This window comes from Moesziomyces antarcticus, assembly GCF_000747765.1.
Source record: "Moesziomyces antarcticus DNA, scaffold: scaffold_v10008, strain JCM 10317, whole genome shotgun sequence".
Lineage (NCBI taxonomy): Eukaryota > Fungi > Basidiomycota > Ustilaginomycetes > Ustilaginales > Ustilaginaceae > Moesziomyces > Moesziomyces antarcticus.
In genome coordinates, this window is record NW_014639002.1 from 572,186 (window position 1) to 593,621 (window position 21,436).

Genomic DNA, 21,436 nt, shown 5'->3' on the forward strand with positions numbered 1-21,436 from the left:
GGCCCCGTATGATACGCCGAGGCATGAGATTTTGTATGCAGCAGAGGCCACCGCTTTCATGCCGGGTAGCCAAATGAAGGCGTGAAAAAAGAACGGCAGTTGCACACCGCAGTGATGAGCGCGAAGAAAGGGAGCTGCTCAGGTGTTGGCTTGGGACGTGACGAGCAGATTTTTAAGCTTGATTGGCTGGCAAGCCTCCTTTTTTTTCCTCTTTCCTTTTCCTACTTTTATTTTTTTTTCGGGAAGCCTTGGCTGGAGCTGGGCGTGAGTGACTGGCGGGGTGTGTGCGCGAAGCAGGAAAAAAGAAAAAAGAAAAGAAAGCAGTGGCTCAGCAGCGAGCCAATCGAGAGAGCGATTTTTGGGTGATCTTTGCGCCGCTGCTCTGCGAGCTTTCACTCTGTCTTCCATGCCCGGCTGACCTGCGCTTCCTCGAGTCGGTTCAACGCAACGCAGCGCAAAGCAGCCCAAGGCTACGCTCGCACCAACGCACCGGTCCCCATTGCCTTCTCCTCACCACCGACACACTTCCTTTGTCTCTACTTTTCCCCCATCACAGCTCTCGTAGCATCTCGCATTGCCACCTTGGCCCAGCCCAGCCCAGCCCCAACACACAATCCCATCCCATAGCAATCCACAGCAATATCGCCTCGAAGCAATCCTTCTCATCGCAGCATCTGCATCAGTCAACCTCACCGCCTCCGTCCCCTTCTCAACACACCAACAGCAATCAGCAAAGCTAGCCAAATCCAGCCCGTTCAACCGACTCTTCGACTTGCCACCTCTCCTGCTCGCATTCGAGCCTCAGTTTCAACTCTTTGATCTCATCCGCTTGACCACCGCATCCATACATCAGTCGCGCGCACACCCCATCTCTTCGGCCTTCACACCACCCTAGCATACTCATCAGCTCCAGTCCCACCCTTCCACACCGCCTCGCACTTCCAACACACGGTCGTGCTTTGTTCGTCTCGCATCGCCTCCAGCTCGGCAATCACCACCACAGCATCCCACACACACAACCTTCTCACCAACATGGCGACTTCGATGCAATTCGGTCCCGAATGGATGCGCAAGGGCCCCAACAGCAAATCTGGTGGCAAGGAATCCACCACGCCTTCCACCGCCACAAGCCCGGGCTCCGGCCCCATCGCTGGCAACGCTGCTGCTCCTGGCGCTGCTGGCGCGGGCGGCGGCAAGCGTAATGGCGGCTCTGGTGGCGGCTTGGCAAATCTCTCCGGCCCAGCGCCCGTGGTGAGCCCAGCCGTAAGCTCGCCTGGCGCCTTCTCCTTTGCGGCGGCGGCGGCAGCAGCAGCATCAGCGGCCACGTCACAAGCCGCGGATCGAAACGGCATCCACGCCTCGTACGCCGCTGGCGACGCCGACGCTTCGGCTGCGCTGCTCAACGGCACCTCCGCCGCACTCGCCAAGGACAAGCTGACGCGCGAAAAGCTGCTTAGCCTCTACAGCGCCGACCGCACCTCCAAGGCTCCCAGCGCAGAGCCCTCGCCCATCGACGCCGCTCCACCCGGCCCCATCGGCGCCAACGCAGGCCCCGAACGAGCTCCGAGCACCTCGCGTAGAAAGACCGCCTCCGATCGCCGCCCTTCTGCCTTTGCTGACTTTGGTGCCGTTGGTGGTGGTGGCGGCGGTCCGCTCTCGCCAGCTCTCGCGGGCAGCGAGCCTCGCGGCCTCAATGCGCGCTCCACCTCGGGCAGCTCCGCGAGCGGCGTGGCTGGCGGCTTCGGCTCCATGGGTGCCTCCAACTGGGATAAACCCGACAAGGAGCGCCCCGGCCTCTTCCAACGTGCCTCGAGCGGCGCGCTCGCCGGCGTAGGCGCCTCGGCCGGCTCGCGCCCTCTTTCGCCCAACGTCTCCCGAGACCGATTCAGCGGCATTCAGGGCGGTGTGCTCTCCGGCGTGGCGCCGCCTGCCCGCAAGAGGATGGACAGCAGCGACGGCGGCGTTGCAGCCAACTCGATCGAATCCTCGTCGCGAGCAGCGCGCATCGGCAAGGGCGGTGCCTCGGAAGAGAACGGCACCCCGCAGCCCGCCAACAGCCTCGGTGGCTCGTGGGGACGCGCTTCGCAAGCCGGTAGTGCACAGCCAGCCACGACTGGCGCCAACAATCCTGGCTTCTCCGAGGCCTTCAGCTCCAACCGAGCCAGGGGAAGAAACGCCTCGGCCGCTGCAGACAGCTCGGTCACGCCTGCCGCACTCACCGTCCAGTCGTCGTCGGAGCCGGCGCAGCCCATCGTGCCCAGCGCCCATCCCGAAGGTCTCAGCATCTCGGCCAAGTTCGCGCGCCACAAGGACCGCCTCCCCGGCGAGGGTCCCATTGGCCCACCTTCGGACGGCAGCATCGGCTTTGGCAAATCCGCCGCCGGCTTCGACAGGAGGAGAGAGCGTCAGACCAGCCAGGCCCGGCCCGTGCAGTCGCTGTCTGCGTCCAAGCAAGATGCGTCTCACTCTAATCCGCTCGTCAGCTCGAGCATCGCAGAAGTCGCTTCGGCCGAGAAGGCGGATGCGCAGTCGGCGGATCCAAATGGAAATTTCAACGCTGCCTCCCGCACGCTGGGCAGCGACGACCCGGACTTGGCGCAGCAGGCTTCCGCAGTGCTCGGCTCCCTCCACCTCGACGACGACGACAGCCCCGGTCTGCCCCCCATCAACTCGTCCATCAACACCGACCAAGCCGGCACGAACAACAACGACGCCAGACACAGCTTGCAATCGCAGCAGCAGCAACAGCAGCCGTTCCACTCGCTCCAACCGCCCATGGCCGCCGCGCCTTGGTCGCCCGAGACCGCCATGTGGCTCTACAGGGACATGGCCGGCAACGTCCAGGGCCCCTTTAGCAGCCTCATGATGCACGACTGGTACTCGCAACAGTACTTTGCCGACGACCTGCTCATCAGGCGTCAGGAGGATTCCGAATTCAAGCCGCTCGCTCAGGTCGTCGCCGCGATCGGCAACGCGCTGCAGCCCTTCATCATCCCTCCCTCCAACTGGCTTCATCGACCTGATCCGCCCAGGCCTGCCTTCGACAACAACATGGCCACCGACTCGCTTCTGGGCAACGAACAGAGCCGCTTCACCGATGCCTTTGACGCCAACCGTCCCTGGTCTTCTGGCCAGGCTGGCAGGCAGCAGGCCTGGCCCGCTTCGCTCGCCCTTGGCGGGCTCGCCAACGGTGGCCCGTCGCCGTTTGGTCATTCGGACATCTTTGCCGCTGGACAGGCCGGATTCGACAACCGTCCGCGCAACCAGGACGAGCTCATGTCCATCCTGCGCGAGCGCGAGATGCACGACCAGCAGCGTGCTGCGGCTGCGGCGGCGGCGGCCGCCTCGCGCGGGCCCGGCGGCATGAGCCTCGGCCAACTCGACGGCTTCGGCGGCGGCCTCGGCAGGTCCGGATGGGCTCCCGAGTCGGCCATGACTCCCTCGCACTGGGGCGGCCTCGGCCAGCCTGGTCTGGGTCAGTTCGGCGACGTCGGACTCGGCGGCCACCAGAGCCCGCTGGTCAACGAGCGCGCTGCGTTCGACAACTTTAATCAGCAGCAGAGGCAGGCGTTTGAGCAGGCCGGCAGCCCCTGGGCCAACAAGGCGTCGCTCGCGCAGCGCTCGCAGTTCGACTCAACTCTCGGCGGCGGCGGCGCAAGGCAGGTGCAGGGCCAGTGGGGCGAGCAGCAGGCGCCGTGGAGCTTTGGCGCAGGCACACCCGGTGTCGCGCACCGCGAGATGGAGTTTGGCGATGTCGCGCGCAACGAGGCCATCAAGGCTGCCGACCCCATCGGCACGCCGCGCAGGGCTCGATCGCCCGCGCCCCACCACGATACCACGCTCAACACCCAGCTCGCCGACCAACGCGACGAGCAGCACCAGTCGTTCGAGAACGCCTTCCCCGCGCCGGTGCACGCAGAGCAGCACGACGACGTCGAGACCGCTCCTGCCGCGGACATCGCCTCTGCAGCCGCTGTGGAAGACAAATCCGCGGCCGAGGAAGCCATGCAGGCTGCCAAGACCGCCACGCCCCAGAAGAAGCAGTCCAAGAAAGAGGCACAGAAGGCTGCTGCGGCCGCGGCTGCGGTTGCATCCGAGGCTCAGCAGCCCAGCCAGCCTGCCACTTCTGCCGAGACCGAGATCCCGCCGCCCGAGGCGTTTACTACGGGCGAGCCGCGACCGGAGGAGCTGTGGCCGCAGAGCCCCAAGGCGGTCGAGTTTGCGTCGGAGCCCGAGCTGTCGGGCATGCCTGCGCTCACGCTGCCCACTCGTGCAGCCAAGGAGGCCAAGCGCGAGCCGCGATCGGCGCTTGCGCGACCGAGCACCGATGCCCCGCGCCCCGTCCCGGGCAGCGCAGAGCCCGCCAACCGTGCCGCCTCTGCCGCTGCTGCGCGCTCCACGGGCGCGGGCAACGTGCGTGTCGTGTCGCAGGACCAGTTCCGCCGCACGAACAAGGACGATGTGTCGTCGACTGCCACGCAGGCGCCGCTGTCGGACTGGCTTACCGACGCCTCTGCCGCCGAGGCGCAGACGGCCGCCAGCCGCCCTGCGCCGTGGGCGGCCAAGGAGGACGCTGCGCAGCCCACGGGCCCGAGCCTGCGCGAGATCCAGGAGGCCGAGGCGAAGCGGGCGGAGGCCAAGCGCGCTGCGGACAAGGCGGCGGCGCGTGCGCGCATGGCGGCGTCGCCGAGCGCCGTGGAGGATCTGCCGACCACGCTGAGCTGGGGGCTGGCGTCGGCGCCCGCGGCCAAGGCGGGCAGCGGTGCGGGCAGCGATGCGGGTGCGGCGACGGCGCCGGCTGCTCCCGCGTGGAATGCAGGCAAGAGCGCGCCCAAGAAGACGCTCATGGAGATTCAGGAGGAGGAGCGGAAGCGCGCGGACAAGGTCAAGGCGCAGCAGTCGGCGCTGGCGGCGGCGGCGCGCAAGGGGTATGCGGACTCGGCGGGACGCACGCCGTCGGCGAGCCTGCACGGCGTCGTCGCACCCGCCTCGTCGGCATCGAGCGGTGGCGGTGCGTGGTCGGTCGTCGGTGCGAGTGGCAAGCCCACTACACCCAGCGCTGCCCCTGCCGTCGGCACGGGTTCCGCCTACGGTTCGGCAGCAGCATCGCCTTTGGCAGCGCGACCTGCTTTGGGTACTCCCTCGCGCAGCACCAGCGGTGCGGTTCCCACCTCGGGCTCCGGCAGTGCGTGGAACGTGGTTGGCAAGCCGTCGGCTCCTGCCTCTCCCTCGCCCTCGAGCCGTACCGCTGCACCTTCTTCCGCACTCGCCAGTGCAGCAAAGCGGGCGCCGTTGGATCCGAATGCGCCATCGCCCGAATTCATCCGGTACTGCAAGGACAACCTGCAGGGCCTGACGATCAAGACGGACGACTTTATCGACATGCTGTTGCAGTTCCCGCTCGACCCGAGTGCGGACGTGATCGAGATCATTGCGGATACGGTGTATGCCAACAGCAGCACGCTCGATGGACGCCGTTTCGCGCACGACTTTGTGTCGAAGCGCAAGCTCGATGTGCATGGTCGCACAGGTAGCACGGGTGCGAGCAGGTGGGGCGCAGCCAGTGCGGCTGGGATGGGAAACTTTGGGGCGGTCAAGCCGGTGACGACTCAACAGGCTTCGCCGTTTGGCGCCAAGGCGATGAATGCAGTGCCCAAGTCGCCCGATTCCGGGTTCAGAGTGGTCAAAAGCAAGGCGGCCAAGAAACGCACCTAGACACGTCCGACGTGCATTCGCATCTCACTTCAAGTGCCCAAAAATGTTACTGTCGAACCTTTTTTCCACAGCGGTGTGTGCGTGTGTTTGGGGATGGGCAGGCGCGGTGAGAAGGATGAAAGATCGCATTGGATACAGCCAAGACCAGGCGGGCAGAAGGATACAAAGAAAGAGGGGGTTGGGGGAGGTTAGGCGTCTACATCCATGGTTTCGGACTGAGGTGTGGCGTCTTGGTGCGACTGGGCGTGTTGGTCCGGTTGTGGCACGGCAGCACCATGCTTGGCCTCGAGTCTGGCGCGCTCCTTGGCGTCGATCTGCTCATCTATCGCCTGCTCCTCCGCGGCTGCTGTTGGATTGAGCCTTGCGATGCCCACTTTTTCCGCACTGCCATCCGCAACTCGGGTGGGGTTGGCACTAGCCTCCCTGTCCAACTCGTCGTCTCCACCACGAGCATGGTCCTGGAACGCTTGCACATCCACCACCCTCCGATCGGGATGCTCATCCTCCAACGCCTGCAGCCCATTCTTATCCGCCAAGTCCAATCGCTCCTCTCCATCCGCCACACTCTGCAGATGCAACTGCTCGGCGATACTGCGCGGTTCGACGTGGCCTTGGACGCTCGGGGCGTGCGCGGTTTGGCGCAGGTTTTCAAACACTTGGATCTTGATCTTCTCGAGGTACTCGCGCGTGTTGAGATCCTCCATGTTGTTCGGTCGCACGTCGAGCCGGTAATCGGGCCCAAAGTATTCGTAGTACTCGTTGACCGGAATTTGAGGGTTGAGCTCCTGTCCCGCCGCCAAGCCGGTTTCAAACGCCCATGCACGGCTGACGTTGCGCATCGTATATCCACCCCCTCCAAGCAACAGCAGTGGAAGACCGAAGGATTTGACGTACTCGACGCAGTTGGCGTGTCCGCGCATGGACAGGTTGAAGCAGCCCAGCTTGTCACCCGCAAGCGAGTCCGAGCCGCACTGCAGGACGACCGCAGAAGGTCGGTAGTGCTCCATGATCTGTGCGATCACCGGCTCGAATACGGTCTTGTACGACTCGTCCGTGATGCCGTCGCGCAGCGGGAAGTTGCACGAGTACATCTTGCCCTTGCCGATGCCCGTGTCGCGCAGCTCGCCGGTGCCGGGGAAGAATTCGCCGTACTTGTGGAAGCTGCACGTCATGACGCGGTCGGTGGTATAAAACGCCTCCTCGACACCGTCGCCGTGATGCACATCAATGTCGATGTACAGCACGCGCGGATGGTAGCGCAGCAACTCGAGAATACCCAGCACAATATCGTTGATGTAGCAAAACCCGCTCGCCTCGCCCTTCTTTGCGTGGTGCAGTCCACCCGCCCAGTTGATGGCGATATCGCACTTGTCGCGCGACAGCCGTGCGGCCCCCTCCATACTGCCGCCGGCACTGATGGAACAGTACTCGAAGAGCCCGTCGAAGACGGGGCAGTCGTCGCCCACGTTGAACTTGGCCTGCTCGCGCACGAACGAGTCGACATTGTCGGGCGTGACGCGGTTGAGAAAGTCGACGTACTCGTCCGTGTGGAACTGGCTCATCTCGCGCTTCGTCGCCGGCTTGGCGCGGAAGATCTCCATGCGCTTGTACAGGCCGTAGTTCATGACGAGCGAGTGGCACATGCGGATGCGCGTCGGCTTCATCGGATGCCCAGGGCCGTAGTGGTAGTTGCCAATGTCCGAGTCGAAGAAGTAGCATACGCGCGACGCGTTCGGGTTCGAGGCGTTCGAGATGGGCGCAAACAAAGGCTCGTCCGTCGCGTGCGGCGCGCCCGCCGCATCGCTGCCGTTGTACGTCTGCACCACCGAGTTCGGCGCGAGGTAGGTGGATGTCATGGTTGCCAGCACGGCGCAACAGCCAGCACGAGCGCTCACAGCAGCAAAGGCCCACTTCGGAGCGCCCGAGATGAGAATGTGACGTTGGGATGCGGATGCGGTTTGTTGGGGCAGCGTATGGATGCGGATACGGATGCGCCGACGTGCCGATGAGCCCTGCTCTGCGTCTTCGGAGGTTTGCTTTCTCGCTGAAGCCGATCTGGAGAAGACGAAGAGAGAGAGAGACAGAGAGCGAGATGCGAGTCAAGAAGCTGATGCTGATGGGGAGGGAAGCGCGGGGTGAAATAGAGCCAAAGCCGGCTGCGGCTGCAGCTCCTCTGGACCCTCGACGTTGGCCGGCAGCTCTGGTTGGAATTTGTGGGAAGAAATCTCCACCTCGGCCTTGAGCTGCGTCCATCCACCGCCGCTCCGCATCCGCACGAAAAGCCGCTGGCGGCTGCAGCTTTTCAAACTTGGCTCGAGCGGGAGGAAGAGCCTGCTTTCGCTCTCACATCGCCCGACAAATTTCGCACGTGATGCCGTAGCGTCGGGGCTGCGGCTCCACATTGAGCTCGCCCCTGTGCTGCACCCTCGCTCGCGGGCTCACCGCGCACACGCCCACGCCTTTGCTCCTCATCCCCTCACTCGACTCGCTGTCCTCATCCGCCCTCGCAAGTGCCGACGAGCTTCGAGTGCACAAACGCCACCATGTCGGCGGCCGACCGCACACTCATAGCGCTCATCGCTGACGAGGTAAGTGTCCACACCCATCTCGAGCCATGTCTCAACCTCTGACATTCTGATCTTGCTTATCTTGATTCGCGGCACTCGCGGCGGGTTTAGGACTCTACAACGGGCCTCCTGCTTGCTGGAATTGGCAACGTCGATGAGAAGGGCGAAAAGAACTTTATGATCGTCGATGGAAAGGTACGCACGATTGAACGATGTCCTGCCAAGCGACAATGCACTGACGTTCAGTCAATCTTATCGGGGGGATGGGCGTGTAGACATCGGTCTCGGATATCGAACAGACATTCAACCACTTCACCAGCGAGCGCAAGGACATTGCGATCCTGCTCATCAACCAGCACATCGCCGAGAAGATCCGTCCCATCGTCGACAGGTATACGCAGGCCTTCCCGGCGCTCCTCGAGATCCCGGCCAAGGATCACCCATACGACCCGGCAAAGGATAGCGTCCTCAAGCGCGTCCAGAAGGTACGTCCACATTGCCCATCGTATTCATCATGTAGCTCGATTACTGACCGTGATCTCCCTACGACCATCGACAGCTGTTTGGAGAGTAATTCGTACATCCACCTCGCATCCACGCATACCCTCTCGTCCCGCCACCCACTACACGACTTGTGTCAATCTCAACTTTTTGATCCCCACAGCCACGACGCCACGCCCGCACACGGTTCAACAGTGAAGGATTGCATCTACCGCCCGAGCTCAACAGGGCTAGACCTGCATCGAGAGCCAGTGTACAATGTTGGCAAAGTCGTCGCCGCCGTGCATGAGCATCTCGCCATGCGCCCTGCGCTCGCCATAGTGAATGTTGTCCCTCGGACAGCCCGATTCGACGAGGTAGTCGTAGGTATCCTTGGCGTTGAGAATCGCATCCTCCTCGGCGAGGTAGAACCTCGTATACTTGGCGTCGGCGAGGCGCTCGATCTCGTTGGGCCACAGAATGTTGCTGCTCCAGTCAAAGTATCGGCAGAGCGTGTTGGCGGTGCCGAGCTCGCGCGCCACAAAGTAGCGCATGAGCATCTCGATGGGCGTGCTCGCGCGCTTGTATACAAAGTTGGCGCACACGTACGGCACCCACAGCTGGAAGCACACCGGATCCACAAAGCAGCTGCGCCGCACCTGCGTCCCCAGCGACTTGATCAGCCACGAATGCACCAGCGAGCCGTACGAGTGCGACAGCACGTCGATCTCGCCCCATCCGCGCGCCGCCAGAATCTGCCGGAACGCAGAGGTCGTCTCGTGGTGTCCAAACGGCCGCAGAAACTCGCGCGACAGAATCGACTGCGAGATGTTCGGCTGCAGCAGGATCACGATCGGTCGGTGCGCAAATGTGTCCGAGCGCAGAAAGAACGACACGAGCGAAGCGTACTGCGCCAGACCAATGCCCAGTCCGTGCAGCACGATGAGCGGTGTAGAGTCGGCACCGGCGCGCGACGAGACAGCTGCGCGGTACAGGTACGGCAGCCGGCCCTGCTTGCACATCTCGAAGCCGCCACGAACCGCGCGCTGGATGGTGAGGTACGACAGCGTGTTGGTCACCAGATAGCATGCGAGTGGCCGCATGCGTGTGCGCACCGGATCGATCGTCAGCCGCATCATCCGCGTCTTGGGCTTGCCGCTCGGCTTGGCAGGCTGCAGCAGCGTCCTGCGCACCTCGCCCTCCGAATCGTTGCGCGCATGCTTGCCATCGTGGCTGCCTTCCCCGGGCGCGTGCTCCGGAAAACTTCGACCCTGCCTCGTCTCTAGGAGCTCCAAGCAGTACTCCAGGAACTGCAAACGGTCGCCCGTCGTCGGATCCCACTCGCCCTCTTTGGCCCTCACCCCACGCACGTCCTCCTGCTCCACCACGCTGCCTGCTGCCGACCCCGTCGCCCACGCAGGAGGCATGCCTCCAAAAGCAGCCCCGCTCGGCGGCATGGGCGAGCTGAACGTCGATGGCGTCGCCGACTCCACCACCTTCTCGTCGGCCGCCAGCGCCGCGCCGGGCGCAAGCCCGCGGTGTGCATCGCGCTCGGCTTCGAGCGACTCGAGATCCGAGGCAAACAGCGACCATGCGAGCCAGTGCATCACCTCGCGCCGCGTAATGTGCTCGAACGGCGCGCCAAAGAACCAGCGCGCCTGGTCCTGCTGGAACTTGATCGCACGCGGGTCGTCGGCTGCCACCGGCGCGCTCACAAACTGCGGCACAAAGCTCGCTGCGCGCAGCCGACCGAGTCTCTGCCTCACGCTGCTGGGCGCCGAAGGTTCGTGTAGTCCCGCCGCTATTTCTGAGTCGCCGTTCGAAGCGCGCTGTGTGAGCCCGTGGCCGTTGGTGGCGGGCGCGATCGAGGAGACCACCGCCGAGGCGTACGTCTGCTTCTCGTCCGTGGGATGCTTGAGGCCAGCCTGGAGAGCCTGGGCGAAGACGCCACGGAGGAAGCGGCGTCCATACAGCGGCCGCGGACCAGGTCGTTGGATGACGCGTGAAAGATGCCAGTGGTAGATCGAGAATGCGGCTTCGGCGGCGCAGTATGTGTAGAAAGGCGTGGAGGCCCAGCGCCACTTTGGCGACAGCAGCTTCTGCAGCACCGCCGTAATGCCAGCCGGCGCATGCGCAACGATGGCGCGCCAGAGAGCCGCATCGAGCGAGTACGTCGTGTAGCGGTTGAGATAGAGGCGGAGTGCGCGCGAGACGAGTGCGAGCCAGCAGAACGGCGTCACGCCCCACACGACGAGAATGAGCAGGCGCGTGACGAAGATCGAGGCATCGCCCGGTATGAGCTGCGCCATGGTGGATGTTTCAGCGACGCACGTGCGGCTGCATTCCCAGACACTGACGCTGAGAAGGAGGAAGAGATGGTGGTTGCTCGGCAAGCTCCGCAAAGCTGCAACGGAACCAGTCGGCGAAAAGACAAGTGGAGTGGACCCTTGGCAGCTATCTAAGAGCGGCGTGAAAAAGCAACTTGGCCGCTCCACACCCACCTCACGTCACGCGGCTGCAACTGCGAATTTGGGGCGGCGATTTGTTTGGGGGAGCGATTTTCGCTGGCCGGCGGGTGTGTGTGATCTTCTGGAAGCCCCACCCGCGCGCCACACACGGTCCAGGGGCCCGCCTTGATCTCGCATCCGGCGCTCTTTGACATCACATCCCGACATCGGCTCAACCGTGCTCGGCCAGACACACGACGCGCACACGTTCGATCCTGTTGCTGAAGTATGAATTGCATGGAAGAGCTGGGCGTGACAAATGTAACCGACAAGCCGGGGTATTCTAATCTAAAGCCAAGCTCAGCCGTCTAGCTTTGCTTGGGCTCGGCAGCTTCGGCCGGCGTGGAGGCGGTGTCGGGGTTCTCGAGGTCTTCGACCTTCTTCTTGTCCACCTGCGGGTTCTGCTTGACATCCCTGCGGAGCGAGTAGCCCTTGACGCCCAGAACGGCAAGGAAGCCCGCCGCCACCATGGGCGCAAGCACGATCCACACGACGCGAAGGCCGTTGGCATAGGCGTGGATGATCTGGCGGCTGAGTTCGGGCGGCTGGATGTTGCGCAGTCCCGTGAGGTCCTGTCCGCCCGAGCCCGTCGAGACCATGGCCATGGTGAAGCCGGGGATCTTTTCGAGCCTCGCGCGGCTCTGGGTGTTGAACACTGCGCCTGCTACAGCGATGCCCATGGTGCCTCCGAGCGAACGCACAAGCGACATGGCTGCCACCGTGGTCGAGAGGTCTCCGTGCGGCATGGCGGCCATCAACCCGACGAGGGGCGTCTGGAAGAGGAAGCCCGTGCCCAGACCAGCGATGCCGATAAACACCTCCTGCTTGGCCATGCTCGTGTCCGCATCGAGCGTGGCCATGAGGCTGTAGCCGATGAGCATGATGGCCCAACCGATCCAGAGGAACGGTCTGTAGGCGCGGAATTTGGAGATGCCGAATCCGACCACACTCGAGAGGATCGAGGCGATGAGCGCATACGGCAGCATGTAGACACCGCTCATGAGCGCCGACGCGCCGAAGATCGCCTGGAAGTAGACGGGCAGGTAGTAGGTGGCTGCGAAGAAGGCGAAAGCGTGCAGCACCACCGAGAGCAGGATGAGCGAGGTGGTGCGCGTCGTCACCAGACGCGGCGGCACAATGGGCTTCTTGGTCGTCTTGAACTCCCACGCCATGAACGCCACCAGCAGCACACCGCCCACGGTGAGCAGCGAGATCGTCTCGGGCCGGTTCCACGACTTGGTCTCGGCGTAGTTGAAGCCGAGCAGGATGAGCACCACCGAGACGACCACCATGACGAGGCCGATAAAGTCGAACTCGCCGCACGCCTCGCGGAAGGTGAGCTTGGGGCGCGGGTTGAGGTTGAGCGAAAAGAAGATGATGGCGAGCGCGATCGCTCCGAGCGGAAGGTTGACAAAGAAGCACCATCGCCAGCCCGAGTGACCCGCGTCGGTGAATGCGCCTCCGAGAAGAGGGCCGATGACCGAAGCCACACCCCAGACGCCGCCGATCCAGCCCGAGTACTTGCCTCGGTCCTCGAGCGAGACAATGTCGCCGATGATGATGTTGATGAGCGCGATGATGCCACCGCCTCCGATGCCCTGCACGCCTCGTGCGGCGTCGAGCCACGCCATGTTCTGCGCCGCACCGCACAACGCAGAGCCCAGCAGGAAGATGGCGGTGGCAATGTACAGAAGCGGCTTCCTCCCTGTCAGGTCCGACAGACGGCCGTAGAGCGGGATCAAACTGGTGGACGCAAGCAGGTACGCCGATCCTACCCAAGAGTACTGGCCCGCATCACCGTCGAGGCGCTGCGAGATGACTGGGAGTGCCGTCGACACGATGGTCTGGTCGAGGGCTGCAAGGAAGATGATCAAGCAGATGCCTGGCATGACGATCTTCATGTTGTTGTACGGAAGCACCTGCTTGTCCTGTTGGAGCCAGTGTCCGCTTCCCTTTGCGTCCTTTGCATCCTTGTTCGTGGTGGGGCTAGCGGGATGGGTGTCGCTCTTTTCATCTAGGTCGGACGTCGTTTGGCTGCCCTCGGAGGTCTGGGTGCGGGTGGGTAGTGCCGTCTCTGCCTCGTCGTGGTGGTGGATGTCGTGGTCGGCTGCTGCGGCTGCCGAGTCGAGCGCGCCGATTTGCGCACCCTCGTGGGCGGCAGCCTCGATCTCTGCGTCTCGTGTGGAAGCTGCGACCTCTTGCATCTGGAGCGAGTCGCGCGCCATGTTGCCAGGCGTCGAGCACGAATGTGTGTCTGTTTCCCAAACCAGAAAGCTGCGGCAAGTCTTCTATCCTGATCCAGATGGTCGTAGGTACGAAGGAACGGGTATGAGGACAGACACAAGGAAGGATGTACGATGGAAGCAGGGAAGGACAAAGTGACTAGGACCGAGTACGAAGAAGGAGCCCAAACCAACGGAAGACGCGCCCAACCTTGCCTTTGCGCACACCGGATATCCAAAAGGGACCGCGGAGAGAGCGTCCAACTGAGCGTCTCCTCACCCAGCGTGCGGAGGAGGCACTGCTCATCAGCAGGCGTCTTTCGGCATGTTCGGCAAAACGATGTGCCCTGTCGCTCGGCGTGCTGCCCTAATCCACTTCTCTGCAAAGCCTTTCTCTGCACCGGCAGCCGGAAAAAAACTCGGCACAGCAAACGAACAAAAGGGCAGAACAGCAGAACAGCTGACCCGAAATTTGTTCGCGTCGTACGCCGGATGCATAGCCAGCGCTGGGATCGTTGGAAATTCCGCGGCGTTCCCCCATTCCAAGCCTTCCAAGCCTTTTCGGCCAATACAGTAGGCGACACCACCAAGGCGACTCGGAGGCATGACTCACATCACCACGCCGGTACACCCGACTCGTTCGGGAATCTACGCTCGCAAGTCACATCTGCCTCGCCAGAGTCACACTTTGCGTTATACACTTTGCTCCGAGCTTGAGCTTGTGGTCCAATTCAAGTCGTTGAAAATTTCGCAGTGGAGACGGTCGGTTTGGCCGAACACGGCGGCTAGGCGGATATTCGGGATCCCCGCCAAAGCCATCCACTAAATTTGCAGCTCGGGGGAAGCAAGATCGAACGGGGTGGAACACCGCACAGCGTGGATGGCAGGCTATGGTGGGCCGGTCTAATCGCCTTGGTCCTGCGCATGCCGAACATCGTTTGTGCGCAGCTGGGCGAACGACAATTCGGAGCGACGCGCCCCGACCCAATCACGCTCCTCTGCATAACACACAAAGATACCTCGACCTTCCCTTCCACACCATCTTTCCGTAGCGCAACAGCTGCATATTCACAATGTTTTCACTGCCCGATGCGACATGATTGAGGCGTCATTGTTGCGGTGAGATGCATCTTGCCTTGTCGACGACGGCAGCCGATGGCCTTGAGGTGGCTTCGGGCGTGCTCTTGAGTCGGGGTCGGAAGTTCGAATCACGCTGCCTCGAGCCGAAAAGCGCGTGGGGGGTTACGGATATGCCGCGGATTCCCCGGCGAGTATAGCCGCTCAAGTGGCCGACTGCCAAAGGCAAAAAATGTGCACAGTTGAACGATGTAACAACTGAAAGTGTCCGCTTGCGTTGCATTCAGCCTTCTACTCGGAGCTGCACTGCTTGACATGGCGGTGTCTTGTCATCAATCGACACGATCGTTGGCAAGAAATGTCGCTCCCGGCGTGTCGCAGACGCCCATGCGCATCTATCCCTGCCACGTGCGACACAGCGGCTGCGGCGGCTGCGGGGAAGGCGTGCGCACCTAAAATGCAAGCTTTGACACATCGCGAGTATGTCAACCCCCACCAGGCACCCGAACCTCCACACTCACGAGAGGTGCGGGGTAAAAACGGTAGCCGCACGGACTTTGAACGGCCTCACTGTGATGCTTTCATGACCGATGGAGCATTGGTCGACATGGCCTCCATCACACCTCGTCGTGGTCAGCACCTAGCAGGCTGTGTCGCCGCAACGAGACTCACAGCCGGGCTCTGTGGGGGCCTGATGCGTCCTCAGAACTGAATCAGCATTCGCGTCGTCTATATAAACCGCCGTTCCGGAACCCCTGCTAGTCGACGATCCGTACAAGAAAGCGTCAAGATGACGGATATACGACTAGCGCTCAGTGCAGCTGTGGCGGTGGTGGCTTTGATCGTGCTGCGTGCGTTGGTTTCGCGATCGACGTCGGCGCGCAACCTCCCGCCTGGACCGCCGCCGGAGAGCTGGTTTACAGGCAACCGCATTCCATCCACGCATCCCTGGCGGACGCTCGAGAAGTGGACGCGGCAGTTCGGCGACATCTACACGCTGCGCATTGGCAGCACGTACCTGTTTGTGCTCGGGCAGGCGTCTTCGGCGCACCAGATCATGGACAAGCAGTCGGGCAGCTCGAGCGACCGACCGCGACAGATCATGGCAGGCGAACTGATCTCGGACAACCGTCGTATGCTCATCCTCCCCTACGGCGCTCGCTGGCGGCTATTTCGCAAGGTCATGCACGAGACACTCCAAGATAAAGCGGCGAAGCTGTACGAGCCAATTCAACAGCACGAGGCGACGATTGCAATGCTGCATCTGGGACGAACGCCCGACCGGTTCCAGCAGATCTTTAAACGATATGCCGCAGCGGTGATTATGCAGGTGACGTACGACTACCACATTACCTCGGTGGACGACCCGCTCATCAAGAATGTGGAGGAATGTCTGTCCGATCTGGCCTACTGGATCCGACCGGGCACAAGCCTGCTCGACCGCTACCCGCCACTGCTCTTTCTGCCTACGCTGATCAATCCGTGGAAGCGAAAGGGGCTCGAACTGCGCGCACGTGAACAGAAGCTCTTCATGTCGCAGTGGAACGCCGTACGCAGTCGCGTCAAGACCAACCAGTGCCAGCCGTGCTTTGTAAGCAAGGTGCAAGAACGTCAGCACGAACTGGGCATCACCGACGCCGAGGGCTCCTCCATGGCAGGAAGCCTGTTCGGTGCTGGATCGGACACAACCGCGAGTGGCCTGGCGATCTTTGTGATGGCCATGTGCAAATTCCCCACGGTGCTTCGCAAGCTGCAGGAGGAAATCGACGGCGTGTGTGGTGGCGACCGATGCATGCCTACGTTTGCCGACCTTTCGCCGGAGCAGACGCCGTACCTGCATGCGGTGGTGCAGGAGACGCTGCGTTGGAGACCCATCAGTGCAGGTGGATTCCAGCACAAGCTCACGCAGGATGTAGAGTACCGTGGCTTCCTCCTTCCCAAGGGCTCCTCGGTCGTCGCACCCCACTGGTCGATCAGTCTGGATGAAAACGAGTATCCAGACCCACACGTGTTTCGTCCCGAACGATTCCTCCAAGGGGATGAGGGGGAGGTCAAGGTCAAGGGTACCTGGTTTGCAGCCCAGCGAGGCTCGGTGGCGTTTGGGTTCGGAAGACGCATTTGTCCAGGACTTCATATCGCCATGCGCTCGCTCATCATCAATCTGGCTGCTATGGCTTGGTGCTTCGACATCGCCCATCCATCGGGAAACCCAGACAACGTCGATGACTTGGCCTTCAATTCGGCTGCAAACTCCCATCCTCTTCCCTTTGAAGCGAAGTTCACCTTCCGATCGCCCGCTCGCGAAAAGGTCGTACACGACGAAAACAGGGCCACCGGCGAATTTGCCCGCCTGGCCAATCAAGCTTAGCTCCTCGGCACCTCTGCACCCCGTCTACATCAGCGCGTGCCGCCGCTTCGTCCACACAATCAAAATCTCTGCACCGTCTCCTGTGAAAATGGTTCTTGGTATTCATCGGTATCCTTGAATCTAGTGTCCGTCGGTGCCGGTGGTGAGCTGAATGACCCCCGCATCTTCGACGGCAGCTGCCAGCGAGGCGATCGAGACGTAGCTCGCTTGTCGTGCCGGCACCGGTTGCGGCCTCGCGCGCGGCTGGCTCCCCGTGTCGATCGAGATGAACTCCGAGACGGCTTCGACCGGCCAAGCGAAGGGCGAGACGCACACACGCCCGTACACGTCGCGTTCCTTTTTGAGTGCGACGATGGCTCGAGCCAGAACAAGGTCGCTCTTGAACGAAGCTGCGCGTTCCCGGAGCGTCAGTACGATCGCGGCGATGTCTTGGTGAAACTCGTTGGGCTGGCTGGACTGTAGGAACAACAGCCATCTTGCGCCGATGAAGAGGGCAGTTGAGCAGAATGCAGGCATGCCAAATAGCACAGGGGCATGCTCGAGAGCCATATCCGCTAGGCGCGATAGCCAGATGGCGGCATTGCGAATCATGTCCCGCGCTTGACTCGTAGGTGTTGGTGGCGCAGCGAGGTTGATCGCACCCTCGAACGCGCTGAGTACGGCCATATGATGCGTCACCTCGGCTGCGAAACGCAGAGGATCTCGCAGCATCACCGATGCCACCGTGGCGTCCCTTTTGCCATCCGTTGGGTTGGGCTGGTCGTATGCATGCGTGCGGCGCGACATGCGCTCGTCGTACTGCGACAGCATCAGGCGCGAGTTGCGGATGGCTTCGTGCGCAGCTCCAAAGCGTTGGTCCAACACCTCGCTCCCCGCCACGTTGCCGCCTTGTGCCAGCAAGCTTTGACGCGCGACGTTCGAGTACTCGCAGCACTGGTCCAGAACCAGCCCCAGCTTTACAAGCAGTGTCATCGAAGTGTCCAAGACGTGCAACGCCGGAAGACCGCGCCGCCTCTGCATATAGGCTTCCACATTCTCCGACCTCTTGGGCGGGGAAACGGGACTCTGCGACTCGGTGCGACCTGGAAAGCTGGTCTGGATCTCCTGTCGTTCCAGCATGACGGGCAGCATGGCAAGGCGGTTTTGGAAGCAGTCCTGCAGGAACAAGCTCCAGAATGCAAAACCCTGCTCGCTGCTCATAGCCAAGCCCCTCAGGGCTCGTCCGAGATGCGAAGGTCGACTCGAAGCTTCGCCCAGACGCGGCAGATCTGTTGAAGCCGCGCTGTGAAGATGCAGCAGTCGTGCTTCCGACGCCGCTAGCGCGAGGTCGGCTTGCGCTGTTCGCATCGCAGAATGTCCCAAGGAGCATTCGACCAGCAGCACCCGGACGACCAACGAGGCAATCAGCGTCTGGCTCTCCGAGTTGCCCTGGGCCTGATTGAGCAGATCGCGTGCACCGTCCGCGAAGATCTTGCACACCGTTGATATCCATTCCATCGTGTCGTTCATCGATACACCATCCAGCTGCCCGCTCGTCCGCAGCCTTGCGTCGATGCTGGTGAAGATCGTCGACGAGCGGATACCGGCCGGGCACGCCGGGGCGAGCAGAGGCAGGCCTGTCGCGACAAGCGCCAGCATCACGGCGGTCGCTGTGAGCGTGTCGGTGTCGTTGGCCGGTGCGGTCTCGAGCAAAATCATGACATCGCTGAGCGCAAAAGTGTTGATGGCGCCAAAGATCCAGGCCTCGCGCTCGCACATCTCGATGAGCCGATGCAGGCTTTGTCGGTCCGGTAGTGGTGGCAGCATCAGCTGCACCGCAGATGCTTGCGTAGGAGAGGAGGCCGGGAAGCTGTCGAGATAGTGCGGAGGCGCCTGCCACCCAAGCGCAGGTCTGGAAGCAGAGCTTGAAGTCGAGCTGGCTCGATGCGGCCGGGTCTCGATGTTTCTTGACGGGAGCGTATCGCCGTAGCTCGGAGCATTCTGCCTTTCTCGGGGATGGCCGTTGTCGCTCAGCCGACTCGGATGTATTGGTGGAAGCACCGAGCTGCTGGTCGCCAATCTGGCACCGGAGGGGAAGGTGTCGTCGGGGTATCTGGCTCGCTTGTGGGCTGGCTCGGCGCTCTCTCCTCTGGATGTCAGCTCCTGGACGGATACTCTCGAGGCGGCGTTACCCGCACTCGACGCGTACCGGCCTTCGGATCTGGTCGCATCGGTGTCCGGAGTTGCTTCGACTTGCGTCAGCCTGCGCTCGAGACGAGCGATCTGGGAGCGAAGCTGCTCGTTCTCCTGCACAAGCTGCGCAGAATGCTCCGAATGTTCGGGATACGTCGAATCGCGAGCTCGTACATGCGAGCTCGATGACGAAGCTCCCTGCGTGCCGTCGGCCGGGGTGTTTCCTTGGAAGATCTTGGCCAGAAGAGACGTGTCGTACTCGCATGGCGGTGGAATGAGCTGCGACGGATCATTGACTCGATTGGTGTCGTAGTAAGCCAGCCACGCCTTTTCGCAACGGGTGCATGTCGGTTTTCGGGCGTCGCACCGCAACTTTCGCTTGCGACACGCCAGGCATGCCTGCGAGCGCCGAAGCGTGTCGGACGGTCGCATCCTATTGCCCCTAGGATGTGTGGACGTGGTGTCGCCGTGCTCTTCGCGAGCTACATCTCGTGCATCTGATGGAGCCGAAGGGTGGGCCACGATGGGCCCCCCACCCGTCGTATGAATGGATGGCTCCGAGGGCTCCTCCCTGCGAGGAGGAGTATAGCCGGCGGCGGCTGGCATACCCTCGGCGCCATCGCCATGTACGTCCTGGTCCGGCATGAAGAGCCGCACCGAGGACGCCGAAGGTGGTGAAACCTACTTCACCGGGTGTGCGGGCTTAGCAGCCCTGACAATCGGGAAAACAAGTGAAGGGATGAAGAGAACAAAGGGCTCGATCGAAAGGTCGCGTCTGCGGCGATTTGATCCTGAGACGATGCTGACTTTCGCGAGCAAAGATGCCAATGTCGCAACAGTAGCCTGCTGGCGTGTTTCTGCTTACGATGGTGACGATCTCTGGACATGAATCATCGAGGTGTTTATGTTGTCGGAGATCCAGCAACAAGGTACGTGCTCTATGGTACTCTTCGATCAAAATGACCGCGCCATGAACATGATGAGACGGTGTCGAATCTTGCCGGAAAAGGGGAAATGTAGGTAGAAAGAGAAGTGGTGGAGATCAGGAAGGAGGATGCATGTCCTCCTGACAGAAGGGGAGCACCTTCCAGAGGGGAGGTGAGGTATATTGTAGGTCGAGCGGACGGGAGTGGTGCGAGCGAATCACGTAGAGTCGCGCCGCGGGAAGGATGGATCGGCGGAACAGGCAGACGAGCAGGACAGACAAGACACCGCAGCCGTCTGCTGGATCGTACCACCCCGATGTCTGCAGGGACTCTCGGTGGGGCTGAACAATGGGCCTTAACCTTTGCCGAAAGCAGAGCCAAGCCCGAGTGCGACACGAAGCAGAACTTACTTCCCGATGAGCTCTAGACCCATGCGCAATCGACCGGACAACTGCACCTTGTCAACAAGCCGGAATTGAATCTGTGACTGCGGCTAGACGAGATGAAGTGGACGCAATGGCAGCCGCGGGTGAACGTGGGCACTATTCCACGCACCGAAGCAAGGTGAAACGACAGGAAGGTTGGTGGTGGGAAGCCGCGCTTTGGCCGCAGAGGTGATTGGAACGCCATGTGCGCCACACACTTGGACAGGCAAGGAAGGATTGAGCGCTGCAAGTCGTGCAGACGGGCCCGGCTTCGCTTGTAGTGCTCTCAACGGAGCGGCGTGTTCCTCTACCAGCGGAAATGACGAGGCAGTGGATTGGCAGTTGCGAAACTGAGCCGAGGCGAACCCGAACGAGACAGGCTGGCGAAATCCGAACGACACGAGGAACTTCCGCTTTGTTGGTCGGAGGCCGGTGCCTTTGGAAGCAGACAGGCGACGGTGCGGAAAGGGTACGGCGTACGGGATGCCCGCTGCGTGCATCTTGGTGCATATGGACTGCAGACGAGTCGAGGAGCCATGCAGGGCAATTCCGGACACGGGCGCAGCACCAAAGGCGCGACCTGGCTCAGACGGCCCACGGCGAGAAGGAGGCGCACCATTCATGCGGGCCCGTAGAGCATGAGTTCGGGCATTGCTCGCAGCTCCGCGTGGGGCATGGCTCCCGCTTGTCGAAAAAAATATGGGCATGACAGCAGATACGTCGTGTGAAAGGAGGTAAGGAATCGAGGCAGCCGACGCATGCCGTCGGTGTGTCTTCGAGGCTGCCAATCAGCGGCGTCGTCGGGGTGCGAGAAAGGCTCCGAGCATCATAGCGCAGTCATGCCGGAACACGTTCACACAATGACGACCTGTTCGGAATCCTAATCAGCGCGCTCTATCGGTCATCTGGCGTTCCGGGAGCCGCGGCCTAAATGTCAGGAATACCAGAGATGGAGGTGAGGCGGCAGACCAAGGTCC

The 21,436-nt window shown here is 62.1% G+C and overlaps 7 protein-coding genes across 7 annotated transcripts; 3 read left to right on the forward strand and 4 right to left on the reverse strand.

Annotated features, from left to right (window-relative positions):
• Positions 1-1,032: 1,032 nt before the first annotated feature.
• On the forward strand, positions 1,033-5,715 carry PAN0_008c3621 (uncharacterized protein; the record flags this gene model as incomplete). The annotated part of the gene is made up of 1 exon (XM_014801122.1): positions 1,033-5,715. The coding sequence occupies one exon, from the start codon at positions 1,033-1,035 to the stop codon at positions 5,713-5,715; it is 4,683 nt and encodes a 1,560-aa protein (XP_014656608.1).
• A 188-nt stretch (positions 5,716-5,903) lies between these two features.
• Positions 5,904-7,571, reverse strand: PAN0_008d3622 (histone deacetylase; the record flags this gene model as incomplete). The annotated part of the gene is made up of 1 exon (XM_014801123.1): positions 5,904-7,571. One exon carries the CDS (start codon positions 7,569-7,571, stop codon positions 5,904-5,906), a length of 1,668 nt encoding a protein of 555 aa, XP_014656609.1.
• A 687-nt stretch (positions 7,572-8,258) lies between these two features.
• PAN0_008c3623 (vacuolar ATP synthase subunit F V-ATPase F subunit) lies at positions 8,259-8,856 on the forward strand (the record flags this gene model as incomplete). Its single annotated transcript, XM_014801124.1, has 4 exons — positions 8,259-8,303; positions 8,394-8,477; positions 8,558-8,767; positions 8,842-8,856. 4 exons carry the CDS (start codon positions 8,259-8,261, stop codon positions 8,854-8,856), a joined length of 354 nt encoding a protein of 117 aa, XP_014656610.1.
• Positions 8,857-9,013: 157 nt separating this feature from the next.
• Positions 9,014-11,071, reverse strand: PAN0_008d3624 (uncharacterized protein; the record flags this gene model as incomplete). Its single annotated transcript, XM_014801125.1, has 1 exon — positions 9,014-11,071. The coding sequence occupies one exon, from the start codon at positions 11,069-11,071 to the stop codon at positions 9,014-9,016; it is 2,058 nt and encodes a 685-aa protein (XP_014656611.1).
• A 506-nt stretch (positions 11,072-11,577) lies between these two features.
• On the reverse strand, positions 11,578-13,494 carry PAN0_008d3625 (MFS amino acid permease; the record flags this gene model as incomplete). Its single annotated transcript, XM_014801126.1, has 1 exon — positions 11,578-13,494. One exon carries the CDS (start codon positions 13,492-13,494, stop codon positions 11,578-11,580), a length of 1,917 nt encoding a protein of 638 aa, XP_014656612.1.
• A 1,864-nt stretch (positions 13,495-15,358) lies between these two features.
• Positions 15,359-16,936, forward strand: PAN0_008c3626 (cytochrome P450; the record flags this gene model as incomplete). Its single annotated transcript, XM_014801127.1, has 1 exon — positions 15,359-16,936. One exon carries the CDS (start codon positions 15,359-15,361, stop codon positions 16,934-16,936), a length of 1,578 nt encoding a protein of 525 aa, XP_014656613.1.
• A 120-nt stretch (positions 16,937-17,056) lies between these two features.
• Positions 17,057-21,082, reverse strand: PAN0_008d3627 (uncharacterized protein; the record flags this gene model as incomplete). The annotated part of the gene is made up of 4 exons (XM_014801128.1): positions 17,057-19,789; positions 19,974-20,046; positions 20,445-20,527; positions 20,606-21,082. 4 exons carry the CDS (start codon positions 21,080-21,082, stop codon positions 17,057-17,059), a joined length of 3,366 nt encoding a protein of 1,121 aa, XP_014656614.1.
• Positions 21,083-21,436: the final 354 nt, after the last annotated feature.